Below are 16,605 nucleotides of genomic sequence, written 5' to 3' on the forward strand. Positions count from 1 at the left end.
TTCAAGATGGTGACCGGAGAGCATGAAACCCAAAACGGGGCCCCTGGACTGCAATGGCTGCATGTCCGCGAAGCTGCCGTGCTGCTCACTGGGAACAGACATACCCGCATGCACCTGTCAGTACCACTGGTCCGAGTGTCCCCACTTAGGCCAATGGGAGCCCCATCAGGCCAGCTCCTGTGTCTTTTTCACAGGTCCCTGTCAGTTTTTCAGCACTTTTGTCCTTCCTGGAAAAGTAAGATGATCCGGAGGCTCACGCTGCTCCTTCCTTGTCCCAGATGTCGGGTCAGCCATTTCTCCAAGGGGCCTCTGTCCCGTGAGTCGGGGGAACTGGTATTTAGGAAGCGAGAGCTTCCTGTTTAGAAAGCCAGGTGTCACTGCACCCAGGTGTCACTGCTTCTGATCCTTTTAGGGGACAGGAGTCCAGTTTGTTTTCTTCTTGAGTCCTCCAACTCAAACCCCACATTACAGACCTCCTCTTCACCTGCCCCTATTCCACATGGGTGTCCCCATCCCCCTGAGAACCCGGTTCCCGCTCATCCATCCAGACACTCACTTGCTGTTTCCTACACCAAACAGCCTCCACTCCTTACAATAAACCTACTACATCAAGTTGAACAGTTCTTTACTCCCTTTTATTTTTTTGTTCTTAGAATGCATTCCACTGATAAATTCAAAATTTACTTGATTTTTGTGTGATTTTTCTATCTGATGTACATCTAGATTCCATGTTTCTGTCTGTACTCAACATAAAGGCTTGCTGTTTTCATTTTCTTTACATTTCCGTTTTTTGAATACGTGAAACATTTCTATGGTTCAAAAATCAAAATTGCAAAAAGGAATGCTCGAAGGAATCTGCCGTCCCTTCCATCCCTTTCCACTCATCCTTCCACAGGTAAACATTTTTATTAGTTTTTGGTTTATCTTTCCTGTTTCTTTTCTGAAAATACAAAATCATATATATTCATGGATCTGACACAAGAGACAGCACATTGCATGTAATCATTTGCACTTTGCTTAAAAAGCACATTTTGTAATCTCATCTAACACACTGTGGGTTTTTTACCTTCCGGTTTTGGTGGGATGAGAGAATGTGTTAATAAAAATGTGCTCTTGGAACCATTTGTTAACGACAAAAAGAATTCCTTCTAACATCAGTTTGGAGGACTTCTCAACAAAATGAGGGGGCCGAACTCGTTGCTGTTGGAGATCCCTTGCCATTCTAGAAGCCGAAATTATCCTCCCAGGCAGGGCACAGTGTCAGGCAATAATAACCCTCATGTCTCGGAACTAAATCCCTATTTACTTCTGAACACCAGCAAAATTATTTCTGTGGTGGCAAAGGTGTTCAAGGACACACTGCCGATCTGGAGCCGGAGGACGGCGTGGCTACAGGAGGGCAAGAGAAATGATTAACAGACCTGACGTGGTTCCACATTCCTGGAAACAAACAGCATATGAAAACGGATATGTATAGAAAAGCAAAGTGAAGGGGAGATGTTTGTTTTGATCGAGAAATTTTTTCTTTAGGAAAAACCTTCACTTATAGGATCCTTTTAAGTAGTATGTTTCTCTAATACATTGAAAATGATTCAATCTTCTAAAACCTGAGTCATATTTTTTCCAGAAACGCCCTTGTGTAAAGCAACACGTCTATCCGTAGTACCTAAATGTGGAGCTTTTAAAAAGTAAGAAAGATTGCTGAGGGTTTTGGCAGCTGAGCAGTGTGAGAAAAGGGTGGGGGAAGGAAAAACTAACCCGAAATTGTTAAGTTTTTTTTAAGGGCCATGAGAACGAAATTTAATAGTTTTTTTCTCACTAAATCTGGAAGGTTCCATATTTTGGGCTGGTTCATAGTTACAGATGAAAAGTACTGAAATGGAGCAACCTGACTTATACTACAACGCAGGTTAAAATGCTCGATTTGAAATAAGATCACTTATCCCATCTCAATGATTTACAAAACTCGAGTGACATAATAATCGAAACAGAATTTAAAAAAGCATTCCAATCAGGTCCGTGGTTGTCCCAAGATCTTCATAAATTCAGTGATACTTAAACATGACCTGTGAGAACCATAAAAAGACATTTTGAAGTCTTTTTCTTAACACGCTGGGAAGAAACAGTAAGTGTGCACCATCGAGTGCTCTTTAGAACACGTGATTTGTTACAGTACAAACTGGGCAGCACATGAGACCTAGTGTGTACATCAAGAGTTCCCCTCTTTGTTTTCCTTTCAACGAGCAGCTACTTTTCACTTCCCAATTCTCGTGGGGGCCATAGGAAAGGGAGGATGGGGGGTGAGCGGGAAACATTCGTCTGTTGGGACCAGTGTTCTCCAGGGCGGGCTGTGGAAATCTGAGGAGACGGAGAGACAGGGATGGCAGCCAGCCTGGGGACTTACCAAGACAGGGTGCGTGATCTGCTGGGGCGCCTGCACCGTTGCTGGGGATTTCTGCAGTGCACTGTTGTGAAAAACACATGCTATCGGCCTCCACGAGGTACGATGGAAGTGCTGAAGTTCTGTGCAAATTTAATTATTAGCATGAACGGAAGGTACTGTCATTGTTTAACTCAGCCGACCTTTTAAATGGATAACCAACCTTGAGGCTTAACTGGATTTGAAAAAAAAATCAATTTTTAGCCGTTGCCTAGTGTGAAAACGAAGGGCTGCATTCTCAGGCTATTGTAAACTCACTTTTGGTAAGACTATTGTTTGAGTATTTACAACTTGAAAATGACATTATCCATCTTGGTAGGCATTTTATGTGCACACGTACCTTTTAAAAACCACCACGAATACACATGTACGCATACCCAGGCACGTCACAGAAGCATCACCACTTTCCGTTCAGTGGCAGGCTTAGTCATCAGCAGCAACCTCCTCACACCAATCACACGAAAAACTGAGCTACGGATAATGACATACCACTGTCTGCAAATCTCTCTTAGCCTCGGTTGGGTCTAATCTTTGTAATAAGAAAAAGATCCTTGAGGACGCTTTTACCAAATCACATCTTGACCACTAAATCTTTTTTAAAGAACGTCATTTAATTTTATGCAAAGAAATGAACAATTAAAGTGGCATAAGCAGAAATAGTACCGGTCTGGAAATGAGAAAGATGGAAGATTCTAGGGCCAGCCCTGGGTTATACTAGCTGTGGGACTTTGGTAAGCCCTCTTGTGGGTCTCTGTTTCCCCATCTGGAAAAGGGAAAGGCTTGGGGGGTGGGGGGGGGTGGAGATGCTCTCTTTACCCAACAGTTGATGAAAATGGAGGTCTATGACAGTGTCCCGAGTCAGAACACCACGTTAAAAAAAATCTGATTCCCTCAGCACTTCCTCTGAGAAAAAAGACCAAACGATGCAAACCAGAGTCCTGTTGCCTCCATTATGGCATGTATAAAATGAGAGAAAGAGTGATTACTAATGGCGGAATATGGATGATTAGCTAAAAGCAATTTTAGAATAATAGTTGACAGACAGAAAACGCTCAACCCAGTGGTCTATTCTAACTAAGCCGGGTTTCAATATACACTGTGTTGAATGGAATCTCATTGAAATGGTCCATTTTAGCCAGATTCCGGAGCTGAAGTGGAGGCCCACACAATTATCCTGAGCATTCAGGACAGTCCAGAGAGCTAATGTGGACTATCGGACAAATGATGATTTTCTTTTGCCTCAATTGACCAGATAATTGTGCATCAGACTGCCATTTGGCTCTGTGCAGTGTCCCTCTGTGTTGTACGAAGACTCGGCTGTGACCGGTGGAATGACGCCAAGGAGAGTGGGGCCGGAACAGGAGGCACACAGCTCATGGCTGATGCCCACCATCTAACTCCAGGTCCTAAATCTCAGCCACTTCCGGATGAGCTGCAGGTCTGTGCGCCCACCCAGAGCCCTCGCCAGTTCACTCTAATACTCGTGGCTTTGAAGGGGGGTGTTTTCCCTCAATTTCTAAACAAAACTAAATAAAAAACATCAGGAACCAGGTTACAGGTGGCATCTGGGTGGTCAAAGGAATCTGGAGAGAGAAAATCAGGAGTTTCTAGGGGCTAACAATTCGAGGCCCCATTTATAAGTCTGCACAGGGCTAAGGTCCAAAGTGTAGCTACCATCAGATGACCCAAGTCTGCCTACCTAAATCTCAGAGAAAAGGAAACTCATGATAATTCATCAATGAATCAGCACCACCAAAGCACTGTCCTGTCCTCCCTACACCCAACAAATGACCATCCCTCTGTGAAGACATGTCAGCCAGGTCTCTCCAGATGGTTTGCACGTTTTGACTAGAATAAGGGATCCTGGTGATCAAAATTAAGCCAGCAGGTAGAATAACGTGCTATAATTTTAAACTTCGATACAGACTCTGCTGGGCTAGGTGAGTCGTTTTGCTGTGGCCACGTAACTACGACAGACAGACCAGGAAGCATTCCAGGCTATTCAAACTGCGGTTTATGATTCGAGTTCTTACAGATGTTCACTAAAGTTAGCAGAGTGAATCTGTACCCAGCCTGTTCTGCTGCAATCACCGGGGGCATTCAAAAGGAACCAGCCAACAGCTCACACTTCCACACCTGCAAGCCAGGCACACCTGAGGGCTAGGCCCCCAGCTCTCTGCTCAACAGGCAACGTGTCCGACTGTACCTACAAACACTCATACCACCATTGCAAGAGTGGGCCACCGAACACTCTGGGGAAAACTCACGAGGTTATCACACAAGAAACACACACACACACACACACAGCCTCCATGTTCACAGGTGCCACCATTATTTATGGCAGTCCCCAGCAGGATGAGTTCTTCAATGTTATCGCTGGTCTAGAATGTTGTTGTAGCCTGTGGGAAAGGTCTATCCTTTGCGAGTGGATCTGATTCTTGGACAGACCCAGTGGCTGATGGGCAGGTGGGGGAGGTAATGTCCAGTCAAACACCAAGTGCAGGCACAGTAAGGAGGCCGTTGCTCCCGTGCGGCTCCACAGGCCCTGAGGACAATGAATGGCCACAGGCACCAGTGGCATTGCAAGACTAAACACCAGCTCGCCAAGGTGACTAACTGGAGACACTGCTCTTGCTCTCCTCCGTTTAATGAGCAAGTCCTCATGGTGCCTTGATAACATCTCCCATTGGGCACATACGGGTGAAAGCTAACACTTAGTTGACAAAGAACCATCCCAGCCTTCGAGGAGGAGACACAAGACACAGTCAAAACAAACTACAGTCCTGGCTTTGAGTTCAACTGGCAAACACTATCCATGAAGTTTTCAGGGTAACAGGATAGGAAACTTTCAAAGTCATTTAGACTTTGGGTCTGTGGGTAAGAATTACTTCTCAACAAGGCACACATACTACAATTTGACTTGAAGATATCCAAATGTTTCTTGGTATGTATAGAAAGAACACATTTTCATCAGAAAAATAATGGTCTGCCTTTTTGTAATTTCCCTTTTTGTATACTGGACAGTGAACAGAGTGGTCCCTTTAAAAGTGTCCCTCACATAGATGTGAGGCAAAGGCCTCAGGCACAAACAGAGTCATCAGCCCAACAATCACAGAAGGGGCCAGGTCCTCCCATAACACAGATGCATTGCAAGAAAACACGAACCCCATCGCTGAAATTAATACTAGGATTGCAGGATGTTCTTCAATCAGCATGATTGCTTTATTGTACAAAAACTTTCCAGTAACAGTAAATCAGTTTTTAAAAAGGACAAAAAAAGTCATGTTGGATAGAAGCGCGTCACTAATTGCTTTATTTAAGCACATAAGAAAAAAAGTCTTATCTGACCAATTATGTTGGAAGGGTTTTATTACCTTTAAGAAGCCATTAGCTAGGATAAAACACTGAAAGCACTTGTGTCAAAACAAATAAATAATGCTCTCTCAATTAGCAGAGAACGCGGTAAATCCGATAAATTAGAGACATACACTGCTGCACGCCCAGGGCGACGCCAGCACCCTCCCACCCCCAAATTAATAAAATAAGAGACAGTAGATTTCAGTTACAATCTGGGGAAAGATCGGGAGCTCTGGAGACCTGACAATAAACATTGACATTTGTCCTCTTGCCCGGGTCAACGGAGCCACCCCAGGACACATAAAGGGGGCAGGTGTCCAAGGGCACCCAGAAGGAGGCGTCCTCCTGGTCCTCCTCAGGGCGAATCCCAGGCAAGGGGAGAGAGTGCACTGAGCACTCCTTCCCACCAGACCCCAACAGAGCCGGCCGACCGGCCTCCCCACAGACAATGGCTGTCAGCAGGTAGAGGAGCCCGGGTCCTTCAGGGGCAAAGAATGACCCTGAGGAACCCAGAAACCGTTACTCGTTTTTCCTCACTTTGCCCAGTGCTGCTGATCTTTCCCCAAGTAAAGGCTCAACAGGAAAATACAGTGTTTGGAGGAGCCCAGAGCAAGTCGGCGTACAGGCTCTGGGCCACTTCTTCCTCTGGGACACGGTTACGGCAGAGGACAGCTTGGGCTTTCGCTGGCACTGCCCTGGTTTCAGTCAGAATGGGACGGTTCCCGTGCCCCACATGAGATCCTTAAAACCATTTCTAATCAGATCCATTATTTTACCCAAATGGATTGGGGGGACAAAAACCAACCCTAATCACCCTCTTCACTTAGAATAAATATCACTAGATGGTGATCCTTTCTTAAAGGGTCACTTTCCTTCAAGGATTAGTAAGACTCAATAATCCACTATTAGCATTAGAGACCGTCTGGGAGGGAAGGCCCCTGACCTAAACACCCCATTGCAAGGAGCAGCTGGTCTACACTGGCTGGGACTAAAAGACACCTACGGCTACCTCCAAGACCTGTAGACACCCTGCATTTTAGGGTCAATCAAAGAGGGCTGGGTTCATATTCCCTGCCCTTCTTTCCTAATAAATAACTGTTTGTCAGGGAACACCGAGCTAATTTCCTAAATGCCAGGTACGTCTTTAGATCATTCCGTGGCCACATCAGTAATAGGATACCTGGCGTCGTAAACAACTTGGGAAGTGAGGGCTGGGCCAGGGGGTTGGGTGGTAAGCCCATGATCTATTTGGACATCTTGAATCTCTGGACTTGAGTTTAAATCCCTAGAAACAACCTCAAAGTCAATTCTAGAGAGGCATTTTATGTGACTGGTCCAAATAAAATGTAGCACATTAGAGGTAAAACAATGGAAGAGCCACCAAAAATTACACAAAGACCATCAAACCTGTAGCCGTGTCTGAAGACCAATTAAAAGATGAACAACTGCAGTTTTCAAAGTTATCATCACTTTGCACATTATTCTCCAGTTCCAGGAATATATTCAAGCACCATATTGATAGTAGGTAAGTAAACAACAAAGTCCGACGTCGGTGATCTCCGCGCTCACACAAACGAGGGACCGCCTAGCCAAAGTTTCCACAATCCGCAGGAATATGCCTGCCTACTTCCTGGGCATGTTAAGTGGCCATGGAGAGCCAATAAATCAAACCACTGGTGGAATATTTTACTGTGAAATGGAGTGATGTTTGGTTAATAATTTGAGATCCAAATGGGGTGACCCATTTAGAATGGCCTCTGTGTAAAATCACAGTTCATTAAATGGTGTCTGGTTTGAACAGGTCATTATGTAGTTAGTATCTAAGTAATGGATTGAGCAAGGATGGCTGGGGAGGCGCACGGGGACACACTGGCCGATTCTGGTGACTTTCAAGACACTGCCAAGCTTCCCTTTAATGTGAGGTTTGTTCAAATCACCAACTTTTAAATTTAGGCAGTTTTGCTTAGTAACCTCTTTTGGTTTACAGTAGAAAATGCAATGCACAAATTTTAGATGAGGAATCTCCATTTACAGTTAATTTAAACTTATGAAGCTGTTTTAACCGGACCAGCTAAATGTATTAATTAACATCAATGATGGTTTCTTATTTTTCACACTTTGTTACTCTGATCATTAACAGTGATGGAAAAGCCAAATTAAGTTAATAGGGAACGGATTATAAATTCTTGAAGGACTTCTCAGTTTGTTGTCAACTGGAAAATACATAGAGAAACATGAAGGGGCATTTTTGCCTCTACTCATAAATTTTTGGTACCAAATTTCTTAAAAACCAGATGGTTTTCAAAAAATTTTTTCCAAAAATTATTTTAACATGCTGCTCAGACATCACTGCTAAAAAAAATAGCATATACACATATAATATCGAACAGCTTATGTAGTGCCTGTAAACGTACAACTCATTTTCTCTTTCTAAAAAAAAATATATTATAACTTATAACAGAACTCCATCTCTACTCGGCAGCAGTATCAAAGGTCCTTAAATTCTTGACAGTGAAGGAAAAACTGAAGCCCACTCCCGGGCTTGAGCACGAGTGTGACGAGGCGTCCACGGAAACGCTCGCTGCCCCCGCGCGATGGGGCTGCGCCTGCGCAGGCTGCCCGGGTCGCAGCCCCGCCCCTCGCACCCGCGGACCCGCGTGCGGCTCACACGGAGGACGCCGCTTAGCGAGACTTCACGCCGACGAGGACAACAATGAGGACAATAATGATGACGAATAATATTAAAATCACAAGCATCTTCCGATTCTTCTTTTGATACTGCTCTGCCTACAGAAAGAGGAGGGAAAGAAGGCAGTCATTTTCCCCCGAATCCAAAATGCACTCATTTCCAGGCCTAGGCCTCCGGTCCCAACTGGGTAACTGACATCTCTGCTACCGGCCACCTCGTTACAATCCCTTCCATCAATTCAAGCGAATCCAGGCAACGCAGGTGGGAGGGCCCATGACAGCTGGGCTCCGTCTCCCCAGGACTCACTGAGCGCCGGCTGGGGATCTACCATTGGGAGGAACCTGGCCGGAGAAGTCAAGTTCTCCTTTCCAGTCCAGACACACCTGCTCTCCTTCCCTCTCCTTCCACTGCCGGTGCCCAGCCATGCTGCCCATGAAATCCTCCCCTTTCTGGATAGCTCTTTGGATGAGCGCACACCTTCACCCAAACTACTGGCTAACGGAGTGTGGGGGGGGAGGGGGAGAGGGGAACTGATGGCCCCAAAGAAGCTTGATTTCTACCTCCCTACATTTGGCAAAAGGAGAAGGTCCATCCTTTGACATAAAAATGGGAACACGCAGAAAGGCCCGCGAGACATAGCCCCATGCTTCTGATGACGTAGCAGGGAGGACCTTCCAAATGGTTGGCTTTGAATGAAACAATACTGTCCACTTCCCCACCCTCCCCTGCTCCCGCTTCACCTGTGCACATCAGCCTAGAAGCCCACGCAGGGCAGTGTCCTGCGTGACACCATGCGGGTCGTGCAGAAATGCGACCAGAGAAAGGACAGAGGAGCAGAGTTGTGGCGGAGTCTCGAACCACACGGAGGGAGAGCACCGCCCGCCGTTCCGGACGGCGCTGTCTGACGGGGAGGGACCGGGAGGCAGCCTCATGGAGACACCCAATCCCGGGGGTCCCTGTTCCACAGTCCCCACCGACCCGACCGCTAGTTCTGTTTGCTAAGTGAGCCGCCCCCCGCCCCTGCGCCCCACACCAGAATCACTCAGCAGCCAGGACAGACAGGCTAACCTGTCTCAGAGTCCGGCCTGCCCCTATGAAGCAGCTCCCGAGGACACGGCCAGCCTACTACCACCGACAGCAATGCGACTTGCCAGATAAGACGGAGCATGCTTACTTGTCCAACCAGTAACCCAGAACACCAGGGAAGCCAAAACTAAATGATATACTTTAAAACCTCTCAAAATGATTTATAAACAAGAATCTAAAACAAAATATTTAGTTCCCACTAGATCTGCACACTCCCGCAGAGAAAGCGTCTCCCTTTATCTGTGTTCTATTACAAAACGTGTTTCACTAGTTTTTAAGAAGCTTCAAAACCAATGCATAATTCAACAGCAGATCAAAACCTGGGTATCATAGGGTGAGAAACTGAAGTTAGTTTCACTCTTCTAGTACACAAGGCTTGGCGACCAACTGAATCTAAATGTTTAAAAAGCATTTTCTTTCTCCTTACGTGCTGGAGTGTCATGCCCACCCTGTATATGGCAACAAGCCCACGGAAGAGAGTGAACGGTTTCTGGGCAGACCTGAGACGTGGCCTCACTTTTTGTAAACCTGATAATACTATTACATGGGCCCTCTCTGCTATAGGAAGTGACTGGTTTCAGAAAAATGACAGAGCAGTAAATTAGTGCATTAGAAAAATGCTCAGGATACAGCTAGAAATACCACTGGGTCTGAAAGATACAAGGAAATGGAATTTATTTTATTTGTGAAGTATTATATTCCTTTAAAAGAAAATATGCACCCAATTATATATGAGAGCCACTCAGCAGCATACGTATGTTTCTCATAATTCATTACAAGATTTCTAAGATGCTTGCCATTTATTTTTAACAAATATCATGAAAAATATTCCTGAAATAGCCACCTTATTAGGAAAGAATGAGACAGCTAATAATCCTCTCGCTTCAACAAAACACTTCTCAAGGTAAGTACACAGCTACAGTGTGGTCATTAAAAGGGAAAATTAGATTTCTAGCTTCTCCAGATGATTCTCCACCAGCAATTCATCAGAAATGTGTCACAGCATGAGAAACCTGCGTCAGCAGCAGCAAGCAAACAGAACGTTCAACACGTATTTTGGGAAACGCCCATACAGTTGATTTCCTAAAACAAAAAGACTCAAAGAATGGAATATTTTCTAAAAGGAAGAAAACCCAATTCCTTTAGAATTTACTGTCACAGAAGGAAGTTCTCAGCCATTTCAAATCCAAGAGCGAGGCACACCTGGAAACACTACCTACGGCAAAATGGCAACAGCCCAGGTGGTTGGCTTTGAATGAAACAATACTGTCCGTTTCCCCACGAAGACCGTCCATGTTCCCACTACTACGTTGATAATCGACGACAAACAAGAGTGCGAAAGACAGTTATGGCGGAAGAGAACCTTTTATGCATTCTTGATATTTGACAACAGTTGCTCAAATTCTCAACTATTGAAAGACAGGCCATTACCTTGTGGAGCTGTTTCAAGCCGTCTTCAGTTTTGATACAGGACTGTTCAACATTATAGTCAATTCTATCAAGGACTGTACCCTGAGTAATAAATGAGAGTTACAGACAATCAACAACCCCAACTGGGAAAATTGAACTTCAGAAATGAGCTATGCAAACTGCAGACATCATTATGCACAGGATTATCTGTTTTCCTTAGCCATGGTGGAGAGGGGCACAGGGGAAGCTGTGGAATCCATCATCCGGCAGCATCAGACCCTCAGTGGTACAGTACTGTGTTACTTGCAATAAAGTCTCGCTCATGAGAAAGAAATACTGACAAATTGAGCTTTCTTTTTTGAGATTCAGACACTATAGGATATGCCACATTCAGACTTACTGGTGCTTTAAAGAAATATATGTTCAGTGGAAACAGGCTCTGGGCGGAGAAGGGCTAGGTTCTGTGCTCATCTGCTGCTTAAATACTTGGATTCAAGTTAAGCGGGACCTGGTTATGATTAAGCCTGGAAATTGACCATCACGTCTACAAACGTCAACACAGGTCTCCACGGGTCAGAGCAGTGACAGTAAGCTCCAATCCCCATGTGCAATTACATATTTGCCTCAAGGAAGATTTTTTTAATTGCTTAATCTCTTGGTTCAAATAGAAAAAAGGGAACACTGGGCTGTATGGAGGAACAGGGCTCTTAACAGAAACACGCTGTATTAGGAGAGATAGTAAGAACAGCCCCTGGGAGCCACGGGAGTAATTAATGTAACTAGATCTTCCACAGCCTTAACACTCCATTCTCAGTTGGTTTCAGGGGGATCAGGACCCAAATCCCTACTGGCAAGATAATAAAATATCCTAATCAGATTGTAACAGTGAATAAACAATTTAATTCTACTTGAAAGCTAGTGGTTCCAGTTGCCATTACACAATCACCTGCCAAAATTAGAAGGGAAACCTTATCTATTGCCAGAATCATTGCTGAGCGTGGGCAGAACCAACCAGTCCCCCAAAGTCAGGTGCTCCCATGAGCACCCCAGGGCAGGGAACAGGAGAACTTCTATTGACATTTATTTATCTAAAAAAATGGTTTACTGTTGTTTTATAAAGATGGACAGTAGTATGTGTATGTAATTTGTACATGCGTACACTAACGTGTAGGTGCGCAGTCACACACATACAGACATACATTAGGCTCACATTTTTTGTTTTTTTCCTGACAGGAGGGCAGGACCAAAAAAGTGTGGAGAGGGGCCAGATTTTATGGCAGGAGAACCGGCGACAAGGAAGGTAAACTCACGTACCTGTTCTACAATCATGGCTCCTAAGTCCCGAAATATTTCATTGAGGTCAGAAATAGACTGCACGATCTGGCGGATCTCCCGCTCCCTCTCCTCCACCATCAGTGTGTTCTGTTCCACCAGCACTAGCTGGTCATCTGTAAAACCCTGGCAAAACCAAAAAGCATAGCATTTGCATGTTAGCTTTTCCCCCCTCAAGAAAGCTATGGTGTACCATTTTAATTTAAAGAAAATGATGAATTCTGAGAATATTTCTATAAAGCACATAAACAACACATCAACACTTATTTTTCTCTAACAGGGGAGATCCAAATCCCCAAAACAAGTGGGATCGAAAGCACTGGGCCAAAGCCACGCAAGGCAGGCTAGCAAAACCAGTGGGCAACCCTGAGTGCCCTTCCCGAAGGTTCTGGAAGGCAGATTACAAGGTCTCCCTGTAGCCTCTGGAAAGAAAGATACAGCATAGCCCCCATGATGTGTCTTCCGCCTGCTGTCAAAACTGCTTGATGGACGTACAAGCCAGGCAGCGCTGGTCCTTATCTGCCTCGTACACACGTTACAGTCTACGGAGAGAAGGATGCAGAATGGAGCGCAAGTGTACAGCAGATGATTTGGCAGCCCCTTCACGTACCCGATCGTAAAGAGTATTATCGTCTCCATCGTCCATTAGTGGTACTGATGTATCAAAAAAATGCTGGGATCTTTCCTCTCGATTCTTCAGGCCTATCATGGATAGGAATTCACTTTACTCGGATATGTAAACCATCCTGGTTACTGTTCCACCATTAAAAAGGGGAAATCTAGATTAAAACTCAACAATCAAAATGGAGACATTCTTAGCAGCTTTAAAAAGAAGCCTATCTCCAAGAGAGGAGGGGCAGAGTAAAGGATTATAAATATGTAACAATATGCGAGCATTTTGGTTTTATTCAAAGCAAAATGACAGTAAATATGTACGATTCACTTGATGCCAAGTGAATGACAAAATGACACAACCATCTGAGAATCTGTAAATGAAGCAGAAATATTTAATTTAACTGCTGTTATAAAACACTTTAAAAAATCAATATTTTTCTCTAGAAGCATCTCTAATAAAAATTCCAAATGGCCCTAAATCAAATTTTACAAGTAACAAAATTAAAACACCAATGTGCCAGTTGTCCAGGGGAGGGAGAACTAGTTTTCTGGAGTATACAGGGGATGTTACTGATCACAATGACAAGAAAGAAAGCGTTTGTAGGGTAATTGAGATGAGGACGTAGCTGAAACCTGACTGCACTGTTGGGGAAGACAAGGTGGGCTGAGGAAAGCAGGAGTGTGAGCCAGGAGAGGACGACCTTCCCCCCAGAAAGGTTTCTAGGCACTCGCAAATACTTTGGTTGTTATGCAAACATGGAGCTTTAGTGGGATTAGGGCTGTAACATCTAGGAAGCCACAGGTTTTTATTGTGCTAGACTGAGTTTCAAGTTCTTGAAGCTTGACACAGAATAAGTTTTGTTTTCCTAGATGAGAACTATTTGATACCTGTCCTCAGCCTCCATCAGGCGTGGTTTCACTGGTGTGGGTTGGACAGGGAGGGGGCTCAGGACCTAACAATGAAAGGTGCAGGACCCAACGCAGAGCAGAGCGAGTAGCCAGAAAGAGGAAGCGCAAAGAGGCGTCCCGGACGGTGAGCGGGGCGCAGGCACTCACGTCTGAGGTAGGCAGATTGCGCGCACCGGAAGCTGACCGACAGCTCCTGCACAGCCTGGGCCAGGGCGGCCCCCACGTTGCGGAGCAGCCGCTCCTCCGGCTCTGAGCATGCCCGGCGGGCCCGGCTGGGCAGCGCCTGCACTGCACGCTGGCACCTGTGGAAGAGCTGACAACAAGTCCGGGGCTCACGGAAGGTCGCCACCGAGGGGCCCTGAAGTGCCAATGCCTCCCCCCTTGCGAGTCCCAGGGAGACGAAACACGCTCTGTTGACACCGGCTGGCAGACAGGGTGACAGAGCACAGCGTGCTGTGTGCCGGGCACCCGTTATCATGTGTCGCTCTTCACGCAGTCTTCTCACTTCATCCCCACCACCCTTCTGTGCAGCAGCTGCTGGTAATATTATTCCCATTTTACAGACAAGAACACTGGAGTCAGAGGGCCGAAAGGAGAATGGTACCCTCGTGACACTGCTAAGAGCCCAGATGCTAACATCCCTACACCCCAGGGCATTTTCCACAGCCCACACTCCTCTCATCATTAGCACCCAGGAGGTTTAAACAAAAAATGCAAACACTAAAATTTAAACACTAGTCATAGTACTTAAAAATTACTCAAACTTAACATTTTATAAGAAACTTCTCTAGGATACTAATGTACTCCATCTGGGGAAATAGCTTGCAATCTTTTTCAATCATGAGGACCATCTTTAACATAAAAAATGCGTCAACACTAGTATACAGTACAAGTTCTACATTTGAAAGTCAAATGATTGAGCTTCGGAATGCTCTGAGTCTCATTTTTAAAATCAATCCACAGTACTATCTACCAACAACCAAAAAACAGTCCCCACTCCTCCAAGACGTGGGGTACACATGCTGACACCCGGAGGAGGTCGGGGCCTCTTGCAGTCCTGTTGGGAACCGGAGGTTGGGCAGTGACGCGCCAGGGTTAGAGTTGTACCACGTTATGGCTTCGGAGCCAGGCCTGCGAAGCCTGGGGGATGCTGGGCCCCCGCTCACCTGGGTGATCTCCTGCGTGGTTATTTCAATGGCGTGCTCCTGGTCACTGCTGTCATCCAGGGTGGGTCTGTTCAAATGCCGGTCATGAAGACTGGCTAATTCCTTCATCTTCTGCTTAATCCGGCCAACATCGTACTGGATCTAAACCAACGAAATCACCAGAACTCCATTGACACCGGCCAGGTACCGGCCTGCTGCTGAGACAACCAGCCACACTCAGGGGACAGAATTCAGTTTTCAGCCAACTTGTAGGCTGGCGGATGAGTGAGCCACTTTTAATTCAAACACCATCCCTCCTGTTACATCGTTCTTCCGTGTCTTTCTAGAGTTCAGGTACTTAGCACCAGGCAGGAGCACCACCCCGCTTCCTGTGTGCAAACGGAATACACGCAAAGCTCGAGTTTCCCCAGGGACGTGCATCCAAGGGGGGTCCCATCAGTACTTAGGGCAAATAGCTTAAGATATGGTAATGTTATAAGGACTTATACAAATAAGAGAGTGTGAAACTAACATTCAACTTACTTCATCCACTCCGTCCACCCATTTGGGAGGTGCCAGTTTGGTCACGCCAATCGCTGCCTCTGGGTCTAAGCTAATACCTGACACCAGAGCCATACGATCATCAGCGAGCTACAGGGAGATAAAGGAACAGCTCAGAAATTATTCAAGTTCACGTTTGGGAAGCACACACTTATCCCCCGTAAGTGTCGCTCCCTAAGAAAACACAGACATGGAGGAGTAAATGTACCTGCCCACACCATAAACGTGCTTTTCATTACTGGGAAGATTTGGAACTGTTTCCCTGTGTTTTCACGCACCACTTCTTAACTTCCTTGGACATGCTTGTGAACACGAACTTGACTTGGTCTGGCTATCGAAATGTAATGAAGAAGGTAACCAAAGATCCTTAAAAGGCCCCCTTACTCAGTACTGGTATCATGACAGAATGGAATGAACCTCCACAGTTACCATGATCAGACGCAAGTGAAAAAACAATACCAGGCTATAAATGAAACATACACATACATTTAGCTTATTTTGGAAATAGGGCTGATCCAGTTAACTCAGTCACAAGCTCATTAACCATGTGTTAAAATGTGTGAAAGAATTGCTTAAATGGTTAGCAAATTATCCACCATTTGGCAAAAGCAATTCTCAAATCTCAATGCAATCTTACACTGTCATTTCCTTTCTTCAGTCAAATGTCCACAGGCAACGTTTTCACTTCCTTTGAAATGGTATCTATAGTTCTTGTTTACCTATAACATGCTGCCTTAGATGGGAGGGAAATCAGGGCTTTGGGGCTTGGGTAAGCCGTTCTCTTGCCCAGAGGCAGTGAGGGGGTTGAAAGGATCTTGACGGGCCCTCTGGAGCTCAGAATTTATAATTCCAGTTTCAAAAGAGCCAAACAATGATCAAAAAAATAATGGAAAACAGCATATGAAAGTCCTTTATAGGTAATACTTTGTAAATTTTCTAAATCACACCGCAAAATGGGGTGAGGAACTTATATTGCCCTTTTCCCACTTCTCTGCATTTATCTAAATTTACTTTCTCATTCATTCAGCAAATGCTTGCTTTTCTAATAAAGGAACCAACAA

At 45.3% G+C, this 16,605-nt stretch overlaps 1 protein-coding gene across 5 annotated transcripts in view; it reads right to left on the bottom strand.

The window, feature by feature from the left end:
• Positions 1–613: 613 nt before the first annotated feature.
• STX16 (syntaxin 16) overlaps positions 614–16,605 on the bottom strand; it is a 30,288-nt gene continuing 14,296 nt past the window's right edge. For 4 of the 5 annotated variants that reach the window (XM_019748571.3, XM_088789062.1, XM_019748572.3 and 1 more), the window contains 7 exons: positions 15,527–15,634; positions 15,005–15,145; positions 13,986–14,151; positions 12,925–13,016; positions 12,297–12,440; positions 11,004–11,084; positions 5,639–8,584 (listed from right to left, as the gene is read on the bottom strand). In XM_019748571.3, coding sequence (XP_019604130.1) covers positions 8,480–8,584; positions 11,004–11,084; positions 12,297–12,440; positions 12,925–13,016; positions 13,986–14,151; positions 15,005–15,145; positions 15,527–15,634 — 837 coding nt within the window. In that variant the 3' untranslated portion in view covers positions 5,639–8,479. Of the gene's footprint in view, positions 2,067–2,404; positions 2,524–5,638; positions 8,585–11,003; positions 11,085–12,296; positions 12,441–12,924; positions 13,017–13,985; positions 14,152–15,004; positions 15,146–15,526; positions 15,635–16,605 lie in introns of those variants that run through there. The other variant, XR_012491359.2, reaches the window with a different exon arrangement.

Source organism: Rhinolophus sinicus, chromosome 13 (assembly GCF_057876585.1).
Source record: "Rhinolophus sinicus isolate RSI-liver-muscle chromosome 13, RSI-T2T, whole genome shotgun sequence".
In the NCBI taxonomy this organism is placed as follows: Eukaryota; Metazoa; Chordata; class Mammalia; order Chiroptera; family Rhinolophidae; genus Rhinolophus; species Rhinolophus sinicus.